The sequence below is a fragment of the Chelon labrosus genome, assembly GCF_963514085.1.
Source record: "Chelon labrosus genome assembly, chromosome: 17".
Lineage (NCBI taxonomy): Eukaryota > Metazoa > Chordata > Actinopteri > Mugiliformes > Mugilidae > Chelon > Chelon labrosus.
The window spans coordinates 15679504-15699561 of NC_140350.1; the positions used below are offsets into that span (position 1 = coordinate 15679504).

Consider the following 20058-nt stretch of genomic DNA (forward strand, 5'->3'; position numbering starts at 1 on the left):
GAGAGAACCCACGCAGACACAGGGAGAACATGCACACTCCACACAGAAAGGCCCAATCGGCCCTGGAACCTTCTTGCTGTGAGGCATCAGTGCTAGCCACCACGCCACTGTGCCGCCCCCGAAAAATAACCAACTAACCCTAACCAATATGTTAATTAAAACAAAAGTGTCTGCAGTAACGGCCCAAATAGCACGCTGGCCCACCAGGAAAATGCCTGGTGGGCCAGATGGCCAGTCCGTCCCTGATCTGATCTACCTCATCTGACATCTTGAATCAGTCAGTATGTCTATATTAGCTATCGCACAAGTCACTTTTTCATTTTTGTTTTTCTCCTTTGCTTATTGTTGTGTGTTTAAGCCTCCCTTCGATTATATATATATATATATATATATTTTACAGCCGATTACTTTTCACCCTATGTATGGGGGGGAGATGATGTAACGTTATGCTCAGTGGCTGTACATTATTTGTTTGTTCAAATGAAAATAATTTGATAAAAAAAAAAGTTTAGTGTTTCAGTTTAATTCAAATGTGAGAGCACATTGTTGTGATTGTGATTATGTAGTTATGTGTGTTCTGGTCATTTCAGCATGATTGCCTTTAATATGGCAATAAAAAGCTTGCCCTTTTTTGCTCTCCCTTGAAAATGTGACAACTGATTGGACAAACGCTAGCGACTGAAAAAAAATGTAATTTAAATCATTTATGGAAGAAAAGCCCATAGTGATGTGGTTGTTTTTAAGAGTTTGGGAAACAAAGCATTTATTCACAGGTCTAGTACTGAACATGTGAGGTAAATAAATGCATTACATTCTTATATATTTGCCATGATTAAACCATTTAAATTATACTCTTTTGTTTGATACAGAGACCTACACGTCTGTTTTGTTGCACATACTAGTACCAGTGACCAATTTTTACATAATTTTTTGAATGTGTAAACCTGCTTAGAGGCCGCCCCCCACTGCTCCAGCTCTACACATTACTCTATGAGCGAATGGATGTGTCAAAACAGCAGGAACATAATTTCTCAGAAGCGTTAGCCACATTAATAAACAGCCTCAGTGCTAACGTTGCTCTCAGCAGATAACTGACGTCTAATCTGATCCTGATAACATTTCATCTCCATCATTGTCTGCTAAAGGTTCATGCTGCTTATGTATGAGGACAGCATATCTGAAGAGCCAACCTCAGGGAGTCCCCTGATGTTAAAGGAGATTGAGATGTTTGAGATGTTACAAATCTTCATACATTCAAGATATTTCTTCAAAGAAATTCAGATATTCAGAATAGCTGAGATGATGCAGATGTTACAGATGCGTAGCCTTCTTTTCCAGTTCTTTCCTTACCTTGGGCGTCCTATAGAGGAAGGTGAACATCTTGTCTCCATGATGTGATGGATCAGCAGCAACACAGGTGACTCTAATAAAGTTAGAAATAAAATTACTTCCTGTCTCCATTTAAAACCATAAAAACACCTCTCTGACAGAGTTTAAGGGTCCTCAGCGAGAAGCAGCAGCATCTCAGAGGTTTTCATGAGAACCGAGTCTCACCCACTCTGTTTGTGGTTTTCCTTCTTTCTGCACCTGGTGCTTCTAGTTTTTATTAAGTTGAGGAGGCAACTAGCACGTTTTAATGGAGGGTCCTCACAGAGCTAGAAAGAGGAGTGAGTGTTTGTGTGGTGACGTGTTGAAATTTGTTGCTGAGTATTGACACTCAAACTCAGCGCTCAGTGTTCATCATGAAGATCGTACTGCTACTTGCTCTGCTCTCAGGTTAGTTTAAAGACGCCTCTCTATCTGTTACTGCTGAGATACAATATAATATAATATAATATAATATAATATAATATAATAATATTGTGTTTGAATTGTCAGAATTATATAAAAAACACTTGCCTTTGATTTTTAACTTCCTGTCCTTCTTTTGCCTACAGTGTCTCGATGCAGCAGCAGAGTTGTTGGTCATCCTGGTCAGGGCGTCACTCTGAACTGTAAATATGATGTAAAGAAATATGGTGCTCTGACAGTTTGTTGGGGTCGAGGAGATTTACCAAACAGCGGCTGCAGCGATCAGTTGATCTCCACAGATGGATATAAAGTGACAGAAAGACGTTCTAGCAGGTATCAGCTGCTGGGACGACTGGACCAAGGAGACGTTTCTCTGACGATAGTGAAGATCACTGAAAACGACGCTGGAAGATATGGATGTAGAGTTGAGATACCTGGAATATTTAATGATAAGAAATATCACATGGATCTGAGTGTGGAGAGAGGTGAGAATATGATTCTACAAATAATAAGATTTGAGTGTGTTAGTAAAAACCTGATCCAAAACTAAAACATGATTTAATATTAATTATAAAACAATCGCTGTGGTCTGACACATGAAGAACATTTTTTTTAAGAAATCACAGAAACACAAGACACCACCGACTTCATGTCAGAGTGGGTGAAGCGGACCTTTGCTTCTATACCATGGTTACAGGTGGTATATTAATATATGATGATGTAGCGATACAGCAGACAGACTCTCCTCAGAAAATCCAGTTGTTATTCTTCATTATTAGCATTAGCATTAGCATTAGGCCTCAGTTGTTTATCAACTTCCTGTTTCCTAACGTGGGGAAACAATGTAAGGATTTAGTGAAAGAAACATCGTTTACATCCACATCAGCTGACTGATGTTTGTGTCAGCTGTTCTGTTGTTGATTTTTGTCTGATTCTGGTTGAAGTCTCTTCACGTCAGATGAATGTTGAATGAAAGAAGCTTCTTATTGACGACAGAATGGGCTCTCAAGTCTCACACACGCATTTCGACCCGTTCACACGCTCACACGCCACACTTTGTATTTCTCACGCAGATAAATTACCAGAATAACGCGCACCAAGTTGCGCCGCTATTTTTTAAAACAGTGGAACAGGTCGGAATCAAGCGGGTACCCGTACAGTTCAGAAGGCGCCTATCACGCACCAGCCAATCAAATAAAAAGAATATCTACGGAACAGCCAATCAAAGACCAAGGTACGTTTTAACCGTTTGATATTTTGGTATAAATAACACATTCAAAAACCAGAAACAGGTCGTTTTTTCGTTTTTCTAATTTTGGGCAAAAAACGGAAATCGACAATTCGGCTTGATTTTTCGTTTTTTTGTTTGTACTGACAAAACAAATTTACCACTCAATATTTCGTTTCCATTGGTGGGTGGGCCTTCGGCACCCCATTGCCTCTGATTGGCTAGTGTGTTCCATCAATTATATTTGTGCTGTGCTCTTCAAAATAAAGGTCCTCGCGTACGTCTTGGTCTTTAGACAGTGAAATGTTACAGTTTTTCTCAGTTGCTAAAACACTAAAATCCATTGGCTGAAGAAAGTTCTCAGTTGCTTGAACTCATTAAGCTAACTGTTCAGTCTGTTGTCAATACCTTAAACCATTTCACATGGTTTAGCAAAACTCTAAACACATTCTCATTCTTAAAACACATTCTGCACTCTAATGCACATGTCATCCATACTGGTAAACACAAGTGGCAACAATTACATATAAAGAGAGCAGAAATGTCATTGATTGAACACAATCAGTCAAAACTGATTTCACTTGTTTCAAATGATGTGACAACCAATATAAGCCAGTTCAGAGAGCAAACAGGTTGTTGAAAGTGGGAATGAGAAAGTGTGAGAATGGACAGAAGAATTTATGTGAGAGGACGAGGACGAGTGCGTATGCGAGGTGGGGGACGAGGAGAAAGAGGAGGAGGGCAAGAAAGAGAAAGAGGAGGACGAAGAGGAAGAGGAAGAGGAAGACAAAGAGTGGAAATATCCGATGAAATTCGAGCAACAATCATAGACCATGTTGTTGGCTGTATATGGTACAATAAACAAATTGTATGGCCCTGAACATTGTGCTTTCCATTTGTTTTCAGTACTGACTGCTCAATAGATTTCGACTGGTTACAGGTTCATATCATCAAAGAACAAGAATTACAGTATCACAGAGATAAAGTTTTTGAGATGCAGGGTACAGCACTGTAAAAATAAGGGTACAAGAAGGAGGAAGAACAAAAAAAAAAATGCAAAGAGCAAAACAGTAATTTCTGATAAATTTTGAGCTTTTTGTATAATGACAGAAACATATGAAATTTGTTTTGAGATTAAAAATGTACTTCTCCCTGAGAACTATATGTTTTGAACAATGTGTTTTCTATTTTTTGGTGTATTGTTTACTGACTGCTTGATAGTGTATGTAATTTTGAGCAATTTGTTTATTATTCGAGAGCAGTGTTTGATTTTGAGCACAGGTAAAACTGTTTTGAGGCCAAAGTTTCATTTTGGGCACACGTAAAACTGTTTTGAGGCGAAAGTTTCATTTTGGGCACACGTAAAACTGTTTTGAGGCGAAAGTTTCATTTTGGGCACACGTAAAACAGTTTTGAGGCAAAAGTTCGATTTTGCAAGAGGAGTCAGAGGTTTTGTAAATCGTGCTTGAAGCTGAGGTTTTGTGTTTAAGGTTTTGAGAAAATGGAGCAAGGTTTCAGAAATTGTGTTTTAGCAATTGAGAAAAACTGTAACACAAATATATTGCGACAGACAGACGAGACTACGTTATGATCACAGACCATACTTATACTGGCGGCTATGACGGCCTTTAGCTTCATTATGCTCTCACTCCAGCGTGTCGAATCAAGAGAAAAAGCTAGGCTAAATAAATAAAAACAATAAAGTAATGCAACAGCGTATTGTATTGACTGTTAATGTGCAGTTGATTGACTAAAACGCACCATGTCTTTTTTGAAAATGAAAGTACCATAGTATGTTTTCTGAGGATGTACTGTGAACAGTGATGTCTGCTCTCAATAATTAGAAATATCACTGGCATAATTATGACATATGGCAAGGGGAAGCACGCCAAAGGTTAGTTGCAAAAAAATGACCAGCAGGTGTCGCACTACATGAACCTTTTCATCAATAGATTTGTTCTCTCAAAAAATACAAAGAGAAATATAGATATGTTGACAGCCACAACAAACAGAGACAGTGGGAATCATATGGAGCAACTGTTGTGCTGTAAAACTTTCCTTGACATCTCATCCAGATACTTTCAGTTAGAATCAAGCTCCCACTGGACTGTAGCCCCCACAGCTGTGATCACATGGACCCACTTGATAACAGGCAAAACACACTCACTGTAATTCTGCACACTGGTTAGAGATTCATCCTACCAGATATGGTCGAGTAAAAAGAACCTCCTAGTTTTCAGGTCTACTCAAGCAGGGTGACTATATATGTACTTAACCAAATCCCTGAGTAAGAAAAAAAAAAAATGATTTTGCACAATTATGCCTGTAGCTGCTATCCATGATGCTACCTGAAGTGATTATGAAATTCAGAGAGGAAATAAAATTGGTATGTGTAATAGGTATGTGTATCAAATAAAATATTAAATCAAATTTATTTGAGTCCATCTGTATGTTTGCCCGAGTTAAAACATATTTAAATATACAGCCACTAACTTTGACTGCTGTAAAAATATATCAGATAAATATTTTTTTCAACTTTTTTTGCTCAGATCTGTTAATCAGCTTCAGCCCTGATCAAAACTACTAAATATTAAAAAATAAATCAAAATTTTAACCCTTTTAATGCCAATTTAGAAAATAAAGTCACTGATATGGGGAAAATTACACGCAAAATGACCTACTTTCAACATAAAAAATGATCGGAAACAGGAGATTTTTTACCTGTTATCACAGTCTTGGATATGTCAAAGATTAGTAACATCATTGACTTGGAAGCATATTTAGTTTTTGTGCAGCATCAGATTTTCATTAAAACTTCCTTTCATACTGTTTTTGCCCCATAGACTCCCATTATAACCACATTATTTGAATGCACAGAGATGACACTAAATAACAATGCATTTTACAATCTTGGTGATTCCCCCTGTTCAGAAGGACTCAAATTTAGCGATTTTACAGTTGACCACCAAATTGTGCCATTTACCCATTACATAGGCCTGTTGTACAAAAAGCTTAGTTTCTGTATTTGATATACGGAATTTATGAGAATATTAGTGTGTGTGTGGGCGTGTGGTGGTGGTGGGTGTGGGGTGGGGGGTGGAAATGAAAGGGTTAAAGTAGTGACTGCAGGGCTGTCCTCAGGAGCGTGAGTTCAAATTATGTGTGTGACCTTTGTGCACTGACACTGATATAAGCAAAACAGCTCTCAGAACTACACAAGTCAACAAAAACAGAGTGCAAGTGTTTTTACGCACCTGCTGGCCTGCTGGCCTTTTGATCTTGAGAAGAGTAGCCCTGGCATTCAGAAATACAGAGAGTCTACGTAGAGTAAACACAAAGTAAATCTATGTAAGGTCCCAGTGGTCATTCGCTCGTGAGAAGAGCAAGAGGAAACATAAAGAGGCACTTCAGCATCAGAGAAGCTCTCAAAATTATTATGGAGACTGAATCCCCATGCCAGTGAGCTGCAGGATCCATCAGGAATGTCATCCTGCTCAGCACGAGGAACCGGGAGCCAGCAGTGACACAAGGCCCAAAGAAGAAGCCATCGTCGTCGCCTACAACCGCTGCAAAGATGGTGTCAACAATCTGGACAAGGTATGTGCCAGAACATATTTACCACATGGATCCTATTCCTGTACATTTTTACTGAATTTGTGTGCTTGTGCTTGCATTTTGTGTGTTGATAATGTTTGCATGATTATTCTCACTGTTATGTGCAGCTTTAGAAAAACAAAAAAAATACATATCGTTAATGAAATCAGTACTTATTGGTTTCTTGTTCTTTAAAGGTTGTCGGCACCTATAACATCAAAAGGAGGACGGTGGCCACCGGTGTTATTTTTTAACATGGTGGACGTCTGAGCATATAATGCTTGTGTTATTTTCATTGCTGTGGATCCCTACTGGAACCAGAGAAAGCACTTCAGGAAGAGGCTTTCCTTGGAAGAGCTGGGAAATTCTTTGGTGTCTCCAGCAATTCTAAGGAGAGTGCCTTCCGTGTGCACCAGTTATTGCGGCACTGGTGAGAGAGATGCGGGTTGCTGCAACTGCCCCGTCAGAGCCAGAGCCAGCAGCAGTCACCAGTAGCTCAGGAGGGAAGAGGGGAACCTGCACGTTGTACAAAGGACTGAAAAGGAGAACGGTCGCCACTTGCATTTGTTGTGGAGAACACACATGCAAAGTGCACCGGATGACATGCTGCAAGTCTTGCTTTAAAGACTGAACACACACAACCCCACACACACCCACCCACACACACCCACCACACCCACACCCACCACCACCACACGCCCACACACCCACACACACACTAATATTCTCATAAATTCCGTATATCAAATACAGAAACTAAGCTTTTTGTACAACAGGCCTATGTAATGGGTAAATGGCACAATTTGGTGGTCAACTGTAAAATCGCTAAATTTGAGTCCTTCTGAACAGGGGGAATCACCAAGATTGTAAAATGCATTGTTATTTAGTGTCATCTCTGTGCATTCAAATAATGTGGTTATAATGGGAGTCTATGGGGCAAAAACAGTATGAAAGGAAGTTTTAATGAAAATCTGATGCTGCACAAAAACTAAATATGCTTCCAAGTCAATGATGTTACTAATCTTTGACATATCCAAGACTGTGATAACAGGTAAAAAATCTCCTGTTTCCGATCATTTTTTATGTTGAAAGTAGGTCATTTTGCGTGTAATTTTCCCCATATCAGTGACTTTATTTTCTAAATTGGCATTAAAAGGGTTAAAATTTTGATTTATTTTTTAATATTTAGTAGTTTTGATCAGGGCTGAAGCTGATTAACAGATCTGAGCAAAAAAAGTTGAAAAAAATATTTATCTGATATATTTTTACAGCAGTCAAAGTTAGTGGCTGTATATTTAAATATGTTTTAACTCGGGCAAACATACAGATGGACTCAAATAAATTTGATTTAATATTTTATTTGATACACATACCTATTACACATACCAATTTTATTTCCTCTCTGAATTTCATAATCACTTCAGGTAGCATCATGGATAGCAGCTACAGGCATAATTGTGCAAAATCATTTTTTTTTTTTCTTACTCAGGGATTTGGTTAAGTACATATATAGTCACCCTGCTTGAGTAGACCTGAAAACTAGGAGGTTCTTTTTACTCGACCATATCTGGTAGGATGAATCTCTAACCAGTGTGCAGAATTACAGTGAGTGTGTTTTGCCTGTTATCAAGTGGGTCCATGTGATCACAGCTGTGGGGGCTACAGTCCAGTGGGAGCTTGATTCTAACTGAAAGTATCTGGATGAGATGTCAAGGAAAGTTTTACAGCACAACAGTTGCTCCATATGATTCCCACTGTCTCTGTTTGTTGTGGCTGTCAACATATCTATATTTCTCTTTGTATTTTTTGAGAGAACAAATCTATTGATGAAAAGGTTCATGTAGTGCGACACCTGCTGGTCATTTTTTTGCAACTAACCTTTGGCGTGCTTCCCCTTGCCATATGTCATAATTATGCCAGTGATATTTCTAATTATTGAGAGCAGACATCACTGTTCACAGTACATCCTCAGAAAACATACTATGGTACTTTCATTTTCAAAAAAGACATGGTGCGTTTTAGTCAATCAACTGCACATTAACAGTCAATACAATACGCTGTTGCATTACTTTATTGTTTTTATTTATTTAGCCTAGCTTTTTCTCTTGATTCGACACGCTGGAGTGAGAGCATAATGAAGCTAAAGGCCGTCATAGCCGCCAGTATAAGTATGGTCTGTGATCATAACGTAGTCTCGTCTGTCTGTCGCAATATATTTGTGTTAACATTTCACTGTCTAAAGACCAAGACGTACGCGAGGACCTTTATTTTGAAGAGCACAGCACAAATATAATTGATGGAACACACTAGCCAATCAGAGGCAATGGGGTGCCGAAGGCCCACCCACCAATGGAAACGAAATATTGAGTGGTAAATTTGTTTTGTCAGTACAAACAAAAAAACGAAAAATCAAGCCGAATTGTCGATTTCCGTTTTTTGCCCAAAATTAGAAAAACGAAAAAACGACCTGTTTCTGGTTTTTGAATGTGTTATTTATACCAAAATATCAAACGGTTAAAACGTACCTTGGTCGTTCTGCTTTTCCATTTCGTATTTTTGATGTGAGTCTAAAATTGAAATATGAAAAACCAACCATTTGTTTCCCTTTGTGTTAGATTAAAAAACAAATAACAAATAACCAGTCACTTTTTCATTTTTTGATTTTTGATTGCCATTTGAAAATGGAAAGAACGACTGATACACGGATTGTAAGTCATCTCATCATTTGATTTTTGTTGCTGGGGAATATTGTGTTCAGGCAGCTCATAATCAGTAATGTTAGCAGTTGACCAGTGTGTGAACTAGCCTAGCTAGCCAGCTGAATCACGGTTAATTTCAGCAGCTATTCTGACACTTGTTTTTTAGTCTTAGTTCAGGACACATTATTCACATAGCTTTTCTCTTAGGCCACCGCTTAGTTTTTTCTTTAACGTTATTCACAAAGCAGTTGAGACCAACTTCTAGGAAGGACATTACCAACTTAAAATGAGATTTAAAAAAAAAAAAAAAGCTCTGCTTTGCTTGAAGGCTCAGGCTAAATTATGCAATACCATATTATTGATAAGCTCAGACATTATCAGACACACACACACACCTGCACTAAGAAATGCTGAATTAAATAAATATTTTTATTTGTGTGAATTTATGTGTCATTTATCAGATCAAAGCCCCGTCCCCACTCCAACCAAATTCCTGCCGTCGCCGCCAAAATCTCACTCTGAACTCAGTTCAAAACTTGAGAGCCCTGTCAAACTGATCAATAAAACATAAAGTGGTTTCATGTGAAGCAGACTGAGGTCTTCCTGATGTTAATGCTGTTTGTGTCAATTGTCTGTTTCAGCTACGCTAACGACCACACCAACAACCTCTCACACTGAGAGGTCGACCTGGCTGACAACAGCTAATGAGACGACAGGTAATCAGATCAACGAGGAAGTAGTTCAAGATAAAGTACCTGCTGATAAAACAGGGAGTTTCAGCTTTGACTTGATTGGAGTTCAGTTCAGAATCAGCATTTAGAATCAAACAGATCAAAGATCAGTTTGAATAACCTTTATCAAAATATGAAAATCAAACGACCTGATTGAAACGAAACATCAAATATAGTGGAGTATCCTTTAGAGCAGTGGTTCCCAAAGTGGGGGGCGCGCCCCCTAGGGGGGTCGCAGAGACATTGCAGGGGTGGCGCAGGGCGCGGATCGAATTAGAGGGTGACAATTTTCCGGGACGCCCGCGAGTCACGGTATTCCTGCGGGTGTCCCGCGGTACGGGAGTCATTTTCACTGTAGGTAACATGATAGGGATGGGATAGAGCAAATAATCAACGGGAGCCGGAGATTAAATAAAAAAATGACGCTGCAATGCGGTGAGCGCGCCTAACTTTAGACAACAACATGGTGAGCGGGATGGGATTTAGGAGTCTTTATCTCGGGATTTTGCGGGACAGGATTTCTTTGGTGGGGCAGTTACGTGATCGGGATGTGACAGGAGTATTTTTGTGGGCTCGGGATGGGATGGGAGCGATGAGATGCACAGGTTTTTGACGGGCTCCCACGCAAACGCAAAGCTGTTACACTGAACATATTACACAGTAAAGTTTACTTTTATTTGTTCAAAAAGGCTGATATTTGTATTAATTACGATGTGTGAAATAAACTACAACAGAGTCTGACTTTTTTTTCTGGGGGAGGGGGGCGTGAAAATTTTCTCATGTAGGCTACCAAAGGGGGGCCGAAAAAGTTTGGGAACCACTGCTTTAGAGGATTAGGTGTGTTCCTGTCCCTGTTGATCATGACGCTTTACTTTGTTGAGACAGCAGATGAAAACACAAAGATCCATTGTCAAATGTTTGGATTGAGTCAGTTCCTTATTTTCCAGTTGACATCAGATTTGACCGGAAATACCAGAGTTCAGTCTTCAATACAGCAGACAGGAAGTTCTGCTTTCTTGAATCAAGAGTCCAGTTATATCTGTCGATCATGACGGCCTGATGCTGATACAGCTGTCCTAAAAATATCTGCTTTCATTTCCATCGCCTGCAGGTCACATGACCTCCATGGACGACAACATCCCGACTTCCTCCATAAGCGACATCAAGAATACTGAGGTGACAAACATGAAGTCTTCCTGTGAGAGAGGATAGATGTGACTTGAAAATCCCTTCCTGTAGATTTAACAAGTGCAAAACATAAAAAATAAAATGAAAATACATTTAAAAAAAAAAAAAAAAAAAGATTTCAAAGAAGGATTAGGGTTGACGCTAGGGTTAATACTAGTTATAGGAGTAATGCTAGGGGTAGGGATAAGGCTAGCTTTAGTGTTGTGCTGAGGTTTAGTGTTTAGAAATTTATCATGTCAATTAAAGTTCCATACAAGGATAGAAATCCTATTTTTTTTCTCTCTACAGGAAGCATGTGATCTGATAGTGGTTCTGGTGTGCGTTCTGTTTGGGTCCGTGGTTCTGGTCACTGCACTCGTTGTCATCGGTGAGTTCCGTGAATTTAAAGTTTTTCCAAAGCTAAAGTTCTCCAAAGTTTGTGCCGCAAAGGCGAAATTCTCTCTGATCATCCTGTTTGTGTCTCAGCAGCCAGAAGATGTCGGCGAATCGACAGACTGTGAGTGACTCACATTTAATGTTCCACTTCCTAATTTTTCTGAACACTGGCGTCTTAAATTCAGGCCATTACTGACTCTGCTGTGCTGTGCGACAGAGTGTGTTAAGAGTGTGTAACTCATGAACGAGAATAAGATCAGAAAACCACACGGCAGATTTCAGAAACTTGAGTCGAACACAACCCACAACCTTTATTCTTTCCACTCGGACAACAAAAGATGAGAAAAGCTCAGATGTTCATCAGCTGCAGATGAAAACCACGTGACAATGGTTGAAAGCTCAGACTGGAGCCAGACTTAACAATAATCTAATCAGCTGATTGTTTAAAGCTGCAACTGATTATTAGAAGACTAGGGTTTGAAGAATATCTATACATCTTAGACTAAACATCTGCTCCAACTGTTTCCAGAGTGATATCATCTCTAAAACAATTGAGAACAGTTAAATTTTGGTCATCAGGAGCAGCAGGTTTTCAGTTTCCATTGCTTCATCTTTGAGCATAACCAGAAACTTTAAAACCTCTGAGGTTTCGGGTGTTTTCATTTTGGAAATGTCACAGCTGCAATGTCAAGTCATGTGACTAACCAGAAAGTGACTAGTTAACCTCAATAAGTAATGCTGAGGTTCTTCCTGCTGTCTTATAACCAAGAACGTCACAATGAACATGTCAAGAGGAATCACAACTATCGATCCTCTCCATCCGGTCATCAAATCTCCTGATGAACTTTGAAACACGAAATGTTAAAAAAAAAAAAGAAGCAAATATCAACAGACAACAAAGAGTTAACTTTCAAAGAACCTTCAAAAAGGTTTACAGTAATCTTCCAAGTTGATTCAGTTAACGGAAAGAGAATCTTCACACCTTAGGGAAATTCCAGTTAACCTCCAGAGAACTTGAAGTTCACCTTAAAAGAACATTAAATTAATTTTCACAGAAAGTTCATGAGAACATTCAGGTAACCTGCAGAGAACCTTTTGTTTGAGCAGAAACAGAAAAACCCCAGAGGTTTCTTGCAGGAAATGAGTCACTGACTAACAAAGTGGAACATGGACCTACTCTAAAGCTTTGTTCTGTTCTCTTATATCCAAGAACGTCAAAGTGAGGAGCGACGACAACTAACAATCTTCACTGTCAAATTAACTTTTTTGGAAAAACTAAAAGATAAATGTCCACAAAACCTCAAAAATATTGAGAATATAATGAAAATATAGAAGGAAAAACGTAAAATCGAGGTATTTGAGACGTTAGAGTTATAAAAATGAAACTTTTTACCAAAAAAAATCAATCAGCTTAGATTAATTTAAAATGTCAAATTATTTGTGTTGGATCAAGACGTTCAGTTCAACAAACCGAGAGAGATGAATTGAGGCTGATTTTTTGTTTGTTTTGTTTTTTTTTTTTGTTTTTTTTTTTTTTATAAAAAGTTTTGAATTCTGACCGATCTTTTTGTTCATTATGGATTAAAGTTGCGTCTCTGTCTCAGCGTCCAGCAGCAGGTCAGCACTCCTGTCCACTTCACTTCCACCTCGTCAACCCTGCATCCGCACAGTCAAGGCTCGGTGGGGTCAGGTGAGAACGTCTATGAGATAGATGGGGGTGGAGACGGGGGCGGAGACTACGAGTACTGCCCCTGAGTGCAGAAGCTCTGCCCACAGTCCTGTCTCTGAGCATTAAAGGAGTTGTTTAATGAATGAACTCCAGCCACAGAGCTTCACTCATTCTTGATGTGTTCACAACAAATGCAACAAATATATATATATATATATTTATATATATATATAAACACCAGCAGTCATCTTGAACTCTGAGCAGTGACAGAGTGTGAGACCATTCACATGAACAATAACAATAACTCTGCACTATCAAATTCCTTGTATGTGCACATACTTGGCCATTAAAGCTGATTCTGATTCTGATTCTGATTTGCTCTACAATGCTGGAGAGTGACAGGAACATGGCTGTGGCTCAGTAGAAAGAATGGGTTGTCCACGAACCAGAGGGTTAACAGTTCAATCCCTGGAATGTGCCACGTGCTGAAGTGTCCTTGAGGACACTGAACACCCAGTTGCTCCCAGTGCGTGGCACTGATGTGTGAATGTGTGTGTACTTGTGTTAAAGTACATAGATGAGACTTCTATTACTTCATCGTTAGCTTATCACAAGTTACCAGAAGCCATATTTGGCTAACTTTACCATCATTTTAAGAAAATGTTCAGCTATCCAACAGAAAACATTAAGTTAACGTCCAGAGAATGTTCATAACTTTAGAGAACATTTAGTTAATCCTTAGAGAACCATCAATAACCTTAAAAATTGCTCTGTTCATGTTTCTGATGCTTTAATTTAATAAAAACGTTGATAGGTTGATGGAATAACGTCTGATGGTGACAGTTGTCTCTCTTGCTGTTCCTGGCAGGTCTTTATAATCAGTGTTTTAATTCTGTCTCTTTGTTTGTCTTTGTACTACTTAACATGATCAGAATCAGTGCTGGTGTCAAACCTGAACCAGTCTGATGTTGTTTGTCTCCTCCTCGCAGCCAAACTACTAAACTGTAATTACTCAGATGAACGTGACATGAACGGGTATAAAAGATGCTCTGGAATTTTATTTGTATGACATTTATCAAGCATGAAATGCATCTAAAATAACTTCAAATAAAAAACAAATAAAATGAAAAACAAGTATTTCCTGTGGCTGAGACGTCAAAATAAAAGGCTTTCAGCTGTGATGACATGAAGACAGAATCCAGTTCAGCACGTTGATCCGGTTCGTCAGAAACCTCCATCCCAATCAGAGCAGTCTTCCTACCAGACAGGTAACATTATCACCTGTTCTTCTTCTGCTTTAATTTGTTGTTTTCACAGGAACAAAGACGTGAACTGGTCATTCGACTACAGCTTTTATATTTGTTTGTTTGTTCAAAAACCTGTTCCATGCTGAGAAGAGTCCACACCAAACTCCATTCAAATACCTTTTGATTTAACATCTGCCCGGTGGAGGATGAGCTGGACGGTGTCGAGTCAGCCCCAGGTCGTTTCCTTTGATGCAGATGAGTGGGCGTCTGGGATCTGTGACTGCTGCCACGACATGAAACAATGTACAGTAACACAGTTTATAACCTTTATTGATTCTGTACAAACTGAAATATGACATTTAATATAAAATGTTAAGGCTTTAAATGATCAGACCAGTTGAAATATATCTGCAAGTTTTCTTCTAAACAGCTAATATGGATGTAAACCAAACTCTATTCAAGTATCTGCCATTTTAATTTTTAATTTCCAATGTTTCTTTTGTCTACACTCCATTCAAATATTGATTTCACATATTAAAAAAAATGTAAATAAATATCTTTGAATGCTGTAAGGACCAACACACCAGTAAATAGTCACTTCAAATAGTAATTAAACAAATACAAATAAAGGCCTGTAAACACTTGAAGATAAAACTTGAAGAAAATCTGATTAAAATATAATGAATGCTTGTCTTCAGGCTGCTTCGCATGCTGGTGTTGTCCCTGCTTTGCCTGTAAAACCACTAAAGAGTTCGGTCAGTGTCTCTGTCTCCCCCTGCTTGACGTGTGTGGTTGTGTCCATCCCGTGTCCATGTCCATGAGGGCCTCCGTCCGTCTGCGCTACGGCATCAAAGTAGGGACACAAAGCTTCGCTCACTACTTCCATTACCAGTAACAGAGCTCTGAACTGTGAAGAATTGTTTGATGTTAGCGACGTAACACAGCGGCCTTCAGACAGCCTGAGATTACTAATGCAGCTAATACCCATTGTTATGTCACTCAAACTTGCTTCACAGTTTGGGCCTGTTTGGTTGGTTGGTTGATTCATTAACTCATAGATCACTAACCCTTTATGTGGTGCGTTCAGGGAACCTTGTGCAACGACTGTCTGTGCTCCACCTTCTGTCTGCCCTGCGTCTGGTGTCAGATGTCCACCGAGATGAAGAAGAGGGAGATTCCCGCCATGCTGGGTGACATCATCTCCCGCTGATGACGCGATCGCTGTGACGACAAAACAACAACCGATAGTTGATCAATAGTATTCTGTTATTTGTTTACTACTAACCTCATCCGATACTCTTATTCTTTTTATGTTTATCAGCTATTCATTTAATTTATTTTGTTCCTCAACTGTCATTAAATATTCAATTAACCTCTTTTGATTATATTAAATTATTAAACACATTTTGTTTCAAGCTGAATCCAACATTCAATAAACTGAAACTGTTGTTCAGTATTTTCATGAACTGAATCAAAGTCACACTTTTTATTTATACATAAGTTTTCAAATCGTTTTTTTTTTTTCCTTTTAATATGTGCAAATACATCATATAAATTCGGTTTTATTACATTTCAGAAGAAAAAAAAATGTCTTGTGTGGTCTTTTATTTTGAAGGGTCAGCTGTTGTTCCGCTTTCAAACAAACAGTAGAAGAAGAAATCGAAACCCACGTGTGGTCTTCTTCGCGTGTTGATACCAGGAGAAGCTAACAGCTTAAAGATTGTTGTTTATCGTCGATTATTGGTCGGACCAATCGATCAGGATGACTAAGGTGAAGAAGGAGAAGGCTGCGACGGACGGAGAGGAGGCGGCGGCGGCTACCGGAGGAACGGAGAAGTCCTACGAGGAGCTGATCGCGAATCTGAACCAGGTCGCTCAGCCGCTGGCCTCCAGAAAACTCAGCAAGAAGCTCTACAAATGCGTCAAAAAAGGTGAAAACGAAGAAGAAGGGAGCTACTAACACTCAGTCCGCTTAGTCCGTGCCGAACCCTGTTCAAAAATTAACGAATTTAAAGGTCTTCGTTTGACAACAGATAATATAATAAATTTAGCACATTAGATTATACACGTTATGTACGAATCACTGCACGCATTCATTCGGCATATATACTTTTGACCGGCTTGTGTTGAGATCCTCCTGCAGACTGCGGTGTTGATAACAGGCTGTTTATATAACCTGATCTAAAAATTACAGATTTTTCAATGAAGTCTGGTTTACTGTGTTTCCTGTTTCCAGCTGCTAAAGTGAAGAACATCCGGAGAGGAGTGAAGGAAGTTCAGAAGTTCATCAACAAAGGAGAGAAAGGGTGAGTGTCCCTCCATGTTGTCTTCTCGTTAAAGATGTTGTCTTCTTCTAGAATGATTTAACGCATTTAACCTGTTTTTCTCTCAGTATTGTTGTGTTGGCCGGTGACACTCTACCCATCGACGTCTACTGCCACCTGCCGGTCATGTGTGAGGACAGGAACCTGCCGTACGCCTACATCCCCTCCAAAGTGGTGAGCCAGTTAGCTGTTAGCACACAGCAGCAAACATTCAATATAGTAATAGCACAGAATTGCATGACTAGTAGTAGATAGGATATTAGAGGGCAAGAGCTCTGTGCCAGAGAAAAGAAAGTGGAGGATGCGAGAGAGGAGAGAGAAGAAAGAAGGAGGACATGTGTTTGGTGCATCGTCCCCCAGCAGCCTGGGCCTATAGCAGCATCACTAAGGGATGGTTTAGTCCAGCCCTAACTATAAGCCTGATCAAAAAGGAAAGTTTTAAGCCTGACCTTAAAAATAGAGAGAGTGTCTGCCTCCCGAACCCAAACTGGGAGCTGGTTCCACAGGAGAGGAGCCTGATAGCTGAAAGCTCTGCCTCCCATTCTACTTGTTGAAATTCTAGGAACCACAAGTAGGCCTGCACTTTCAGACCGAAGTGATCTGTCGGGATGATATGGTACAATGAGGTCTTTAAGATACGATGGAGCTAGGCCTTTAAGGGCCTTGTATGTAAGCAAGAGGATTTTAAATTCTATTCTAGACTTTAAAGGGAGCCAGTGAAGAGAAGATAAAACTGGAGTAATATGATCTCTCTTGCTAATTCCTGTCAATGCTCTTGCTGCGGCATTTTGAATCAATTGGAGGTTTTTTAAAGAGCTATTTGGACAGCCAGACAGTAATGAATTACAATAATCCAGTCTGGACGACACAAATGCATGAACTAGTTTTTCAGCATCACTCTGAGACAGGATGTTCCTAATTTTGACGATATTACGCAGGTGAAAGAAGGCAGTCCTGGTTACTTGCTTTATGTGCAATTTAAAGGACATATCCTCGTCAAATATAACACCAAAGTTTTTCACAATAGTACTGGAGGCCAAGGTAATGCCATCCAAAGAAACCATGTGATTAGATAATCTCTGAGATGCTTAGGACCAAATACAATAACTTCTGTTTTGTCTGAGTTTAAGAGTAGGAAATTACAGTTACAATTATTTATGACATGCTAACATCACAGATCTAATAACCATGCTAATATTTCAGATGAAGTAATAATAACCAGGATATCGACATGTTAACATTACAGCTATAATAACCAGGCTAACGACATGCTAACCTTACAGCTATACTGCCGTTTTTTCGTCCATTCACGTCTGACTTTTATTTTGAAATCAGGATCTGGGTTCATCAGCGGGCTCCAAGAGGCCGACCTGCGTCATCCTGATCAAACCTCACCAGGATTATCAGGACACCTACGACGAGTGTGTGGAGGAGGTGTCCAACTTGCCCAAAGCTCTCTGAGACACCAGCCAGTCAGAGACCAACTAGACCCACGCTAACAGTTCCTACCTGCTGCCAGTGTCTGTGCTAAGCTAGGCTAATTGCCTCGTGAACCACAGTTTCCCAGCTGGAAGAATAAGGATATTTTTCTACAACTGATTTCTGATCAGTAGTCTCTAAAGAACAGTGTTTGTTTTTTATTTTGTATGAAAGCTGATGTTCCTCATATTTGTTCATTCTGTTTTTTATTATTAAAAGACGTGTGAAGAGTGAAGTCTGTTCTGTGTTTGAGATGTTTACTGTCTTAAAGCATAAAGACATTTTAAGTCATAAAACAGTTTATATAACAGAACTACCTCTATAAAAAAGAATTCAACCTCTTGGATAAAAGATAAAAGTTTTATACTTTTTAAGACTGGAAAACACAAAAAAAAATATTTTTGTTGTGGTGAATCGCCCACCTGTTCCTTACTCTGAGTTTTTAACTGAATTCTCTTCTAAGTGTTTATGTTATTCAGTGCTTAGAACAGATAAAGTCATTATAGGTGACTGTTGATGTCAGTGACAGCCTTAGCTCTTCATTTACATCATTATTAGATCCAATTGTCTTTTCTCAGAATGTAAACGGATCAACTCGCTGTTTTAATCACAGCTTAGATCTTGTGCTAACATACAGCATAGAAACTGAAGGTTTGACAGTATTTACTCATAACCCTCTTTTGTCCGATCATTACCTAACATTTGAATTTACAATAATGAATTACACAGGAATTGGAAAGACATTACAGTAGATGCCTATATACATATAAGGAGTTAATTTCTTCATTATTTACCTCAGTGCCATGTGCCAATGATGTGGACGACAGCAACCACAATTTAACTCCTACACAAACAGATTATTTTGTTCATGGCACTGCAGCATCGCTTAGTACAACACTAAACTTAGTTGCCCTTCTGAAAAAGAAGGTCATGAATTGGAGGAGGCTAGCTCCCTGGTATATCCTGCTAGCATTAGTGCTGCATTTGACTCTATTGATCACAATATTTCACTACAGAGACATGAAAGTGTGATCAAGATTAAAGGAACTGCATTAGACTGGTTTGAATCCTATCTGTCTGACAGATTCCAGTTTGTCGATGTCAACAATGATTCTTCTACTTATACAAAAGTAAGTTATGGAGTTCCTCGGGGGTTCTGTGCTAATACTCTTCACATTATACATGTTTCCTTTAGGCAATCTTATCTGACTTGTATTTTTTTACTCTTAAACTCAGACAAGTCATTGTATCTGGCCTTAACATCTCAGAGATTCATGTACGCTTTAGTCAGATGTATGCATCTATGACTGATGTATGTTTATCTCGTTTCTCCTACTGTTCTCTTCTCTCTTTTCTGTCTCTACCCGGCTGGCCTTAGGCAGATGGGTCCCTCCATATGAGCTGGGCTCTGCTCAAGGCTTCTTCCTGTTAAAAGGGAGTTTTTCCATGCCACCATCGCCTTCAGGCTTGCTCTGGTGGTTTCAGGCCGGGTTTCAGAACTTATGTTGTAAAGCGTCTTACGACAATTTGTATTGTTATTGACACTATGTAAATGATACTGAATTGAATTGAATCTTCTGTAACCGCTTAATAAAATTTATAAAAGGAATAAAGTCTACTTAGTTTCACAGTTAACACAAAATAAAAAGAAGAGCATTGACTGTAAAACCCCCAGAAAGTTTTATTCTTGCTCTTCAGAACAATCTGCATTGTTCGACCACACGGGGGCAGCA

At 39.2% G+C, this 20058-nt stretch overlaps 2 protein-coding genes across 2 annotated transcripts; both read left to right on the plus strand.

Annotated features, from left to right (window-relative positions):
* Nucleotides 1–14009: 14009 nt before the first annotated feature.
* Nucleotides 14010–15984, plus strand: LOC311501972 (cornifelin homolog B-like). Its single transcript, XM_084564046.1, has 3 exons — nucleotides 14010–14825; nucleotides 15221–15375; nucleotides 15610–15984. The coding sequence occupies exons 1-3, from the start codon at nucleotides 14729–14731 to the stop codon at nucleotides 15730–15732; spliced, it is 375 nt and encodes a 124-aa protein (XP_084420172.1). The 5' UTR covers nucleotides 14010–14728; the 3' UTR covers nucleotides 15733–15984.
* Nucleotides 15985–16182: 198 nt separating this feature from the next.
* On the plus strand, nucleotides 16183–18560 carry nhp2 (NHP2 ribonucleoprotein homolog (yeast)). Its single transcript, XM_084564184.1, has 4 exons — nucleotides 16183–16453; nucleotides 16759–16828; nucleotides 16915–17020; nucleotides 18182–18560. Exons 1-4 carry the CDS (start codon nucleotides 16285–16287, stop codon nucleotides 18305–18307), a joined length of 471 nt encoding a protein of 156 aa, XP_084420310.1. The 5' UTR covers nucleotides 16183–16284; the 3' UTR covers nucleotides 18308–18560.
* The last annotated feature ends 1498 nt before the right edge of the window (nucleotides 18561–20058 follow it).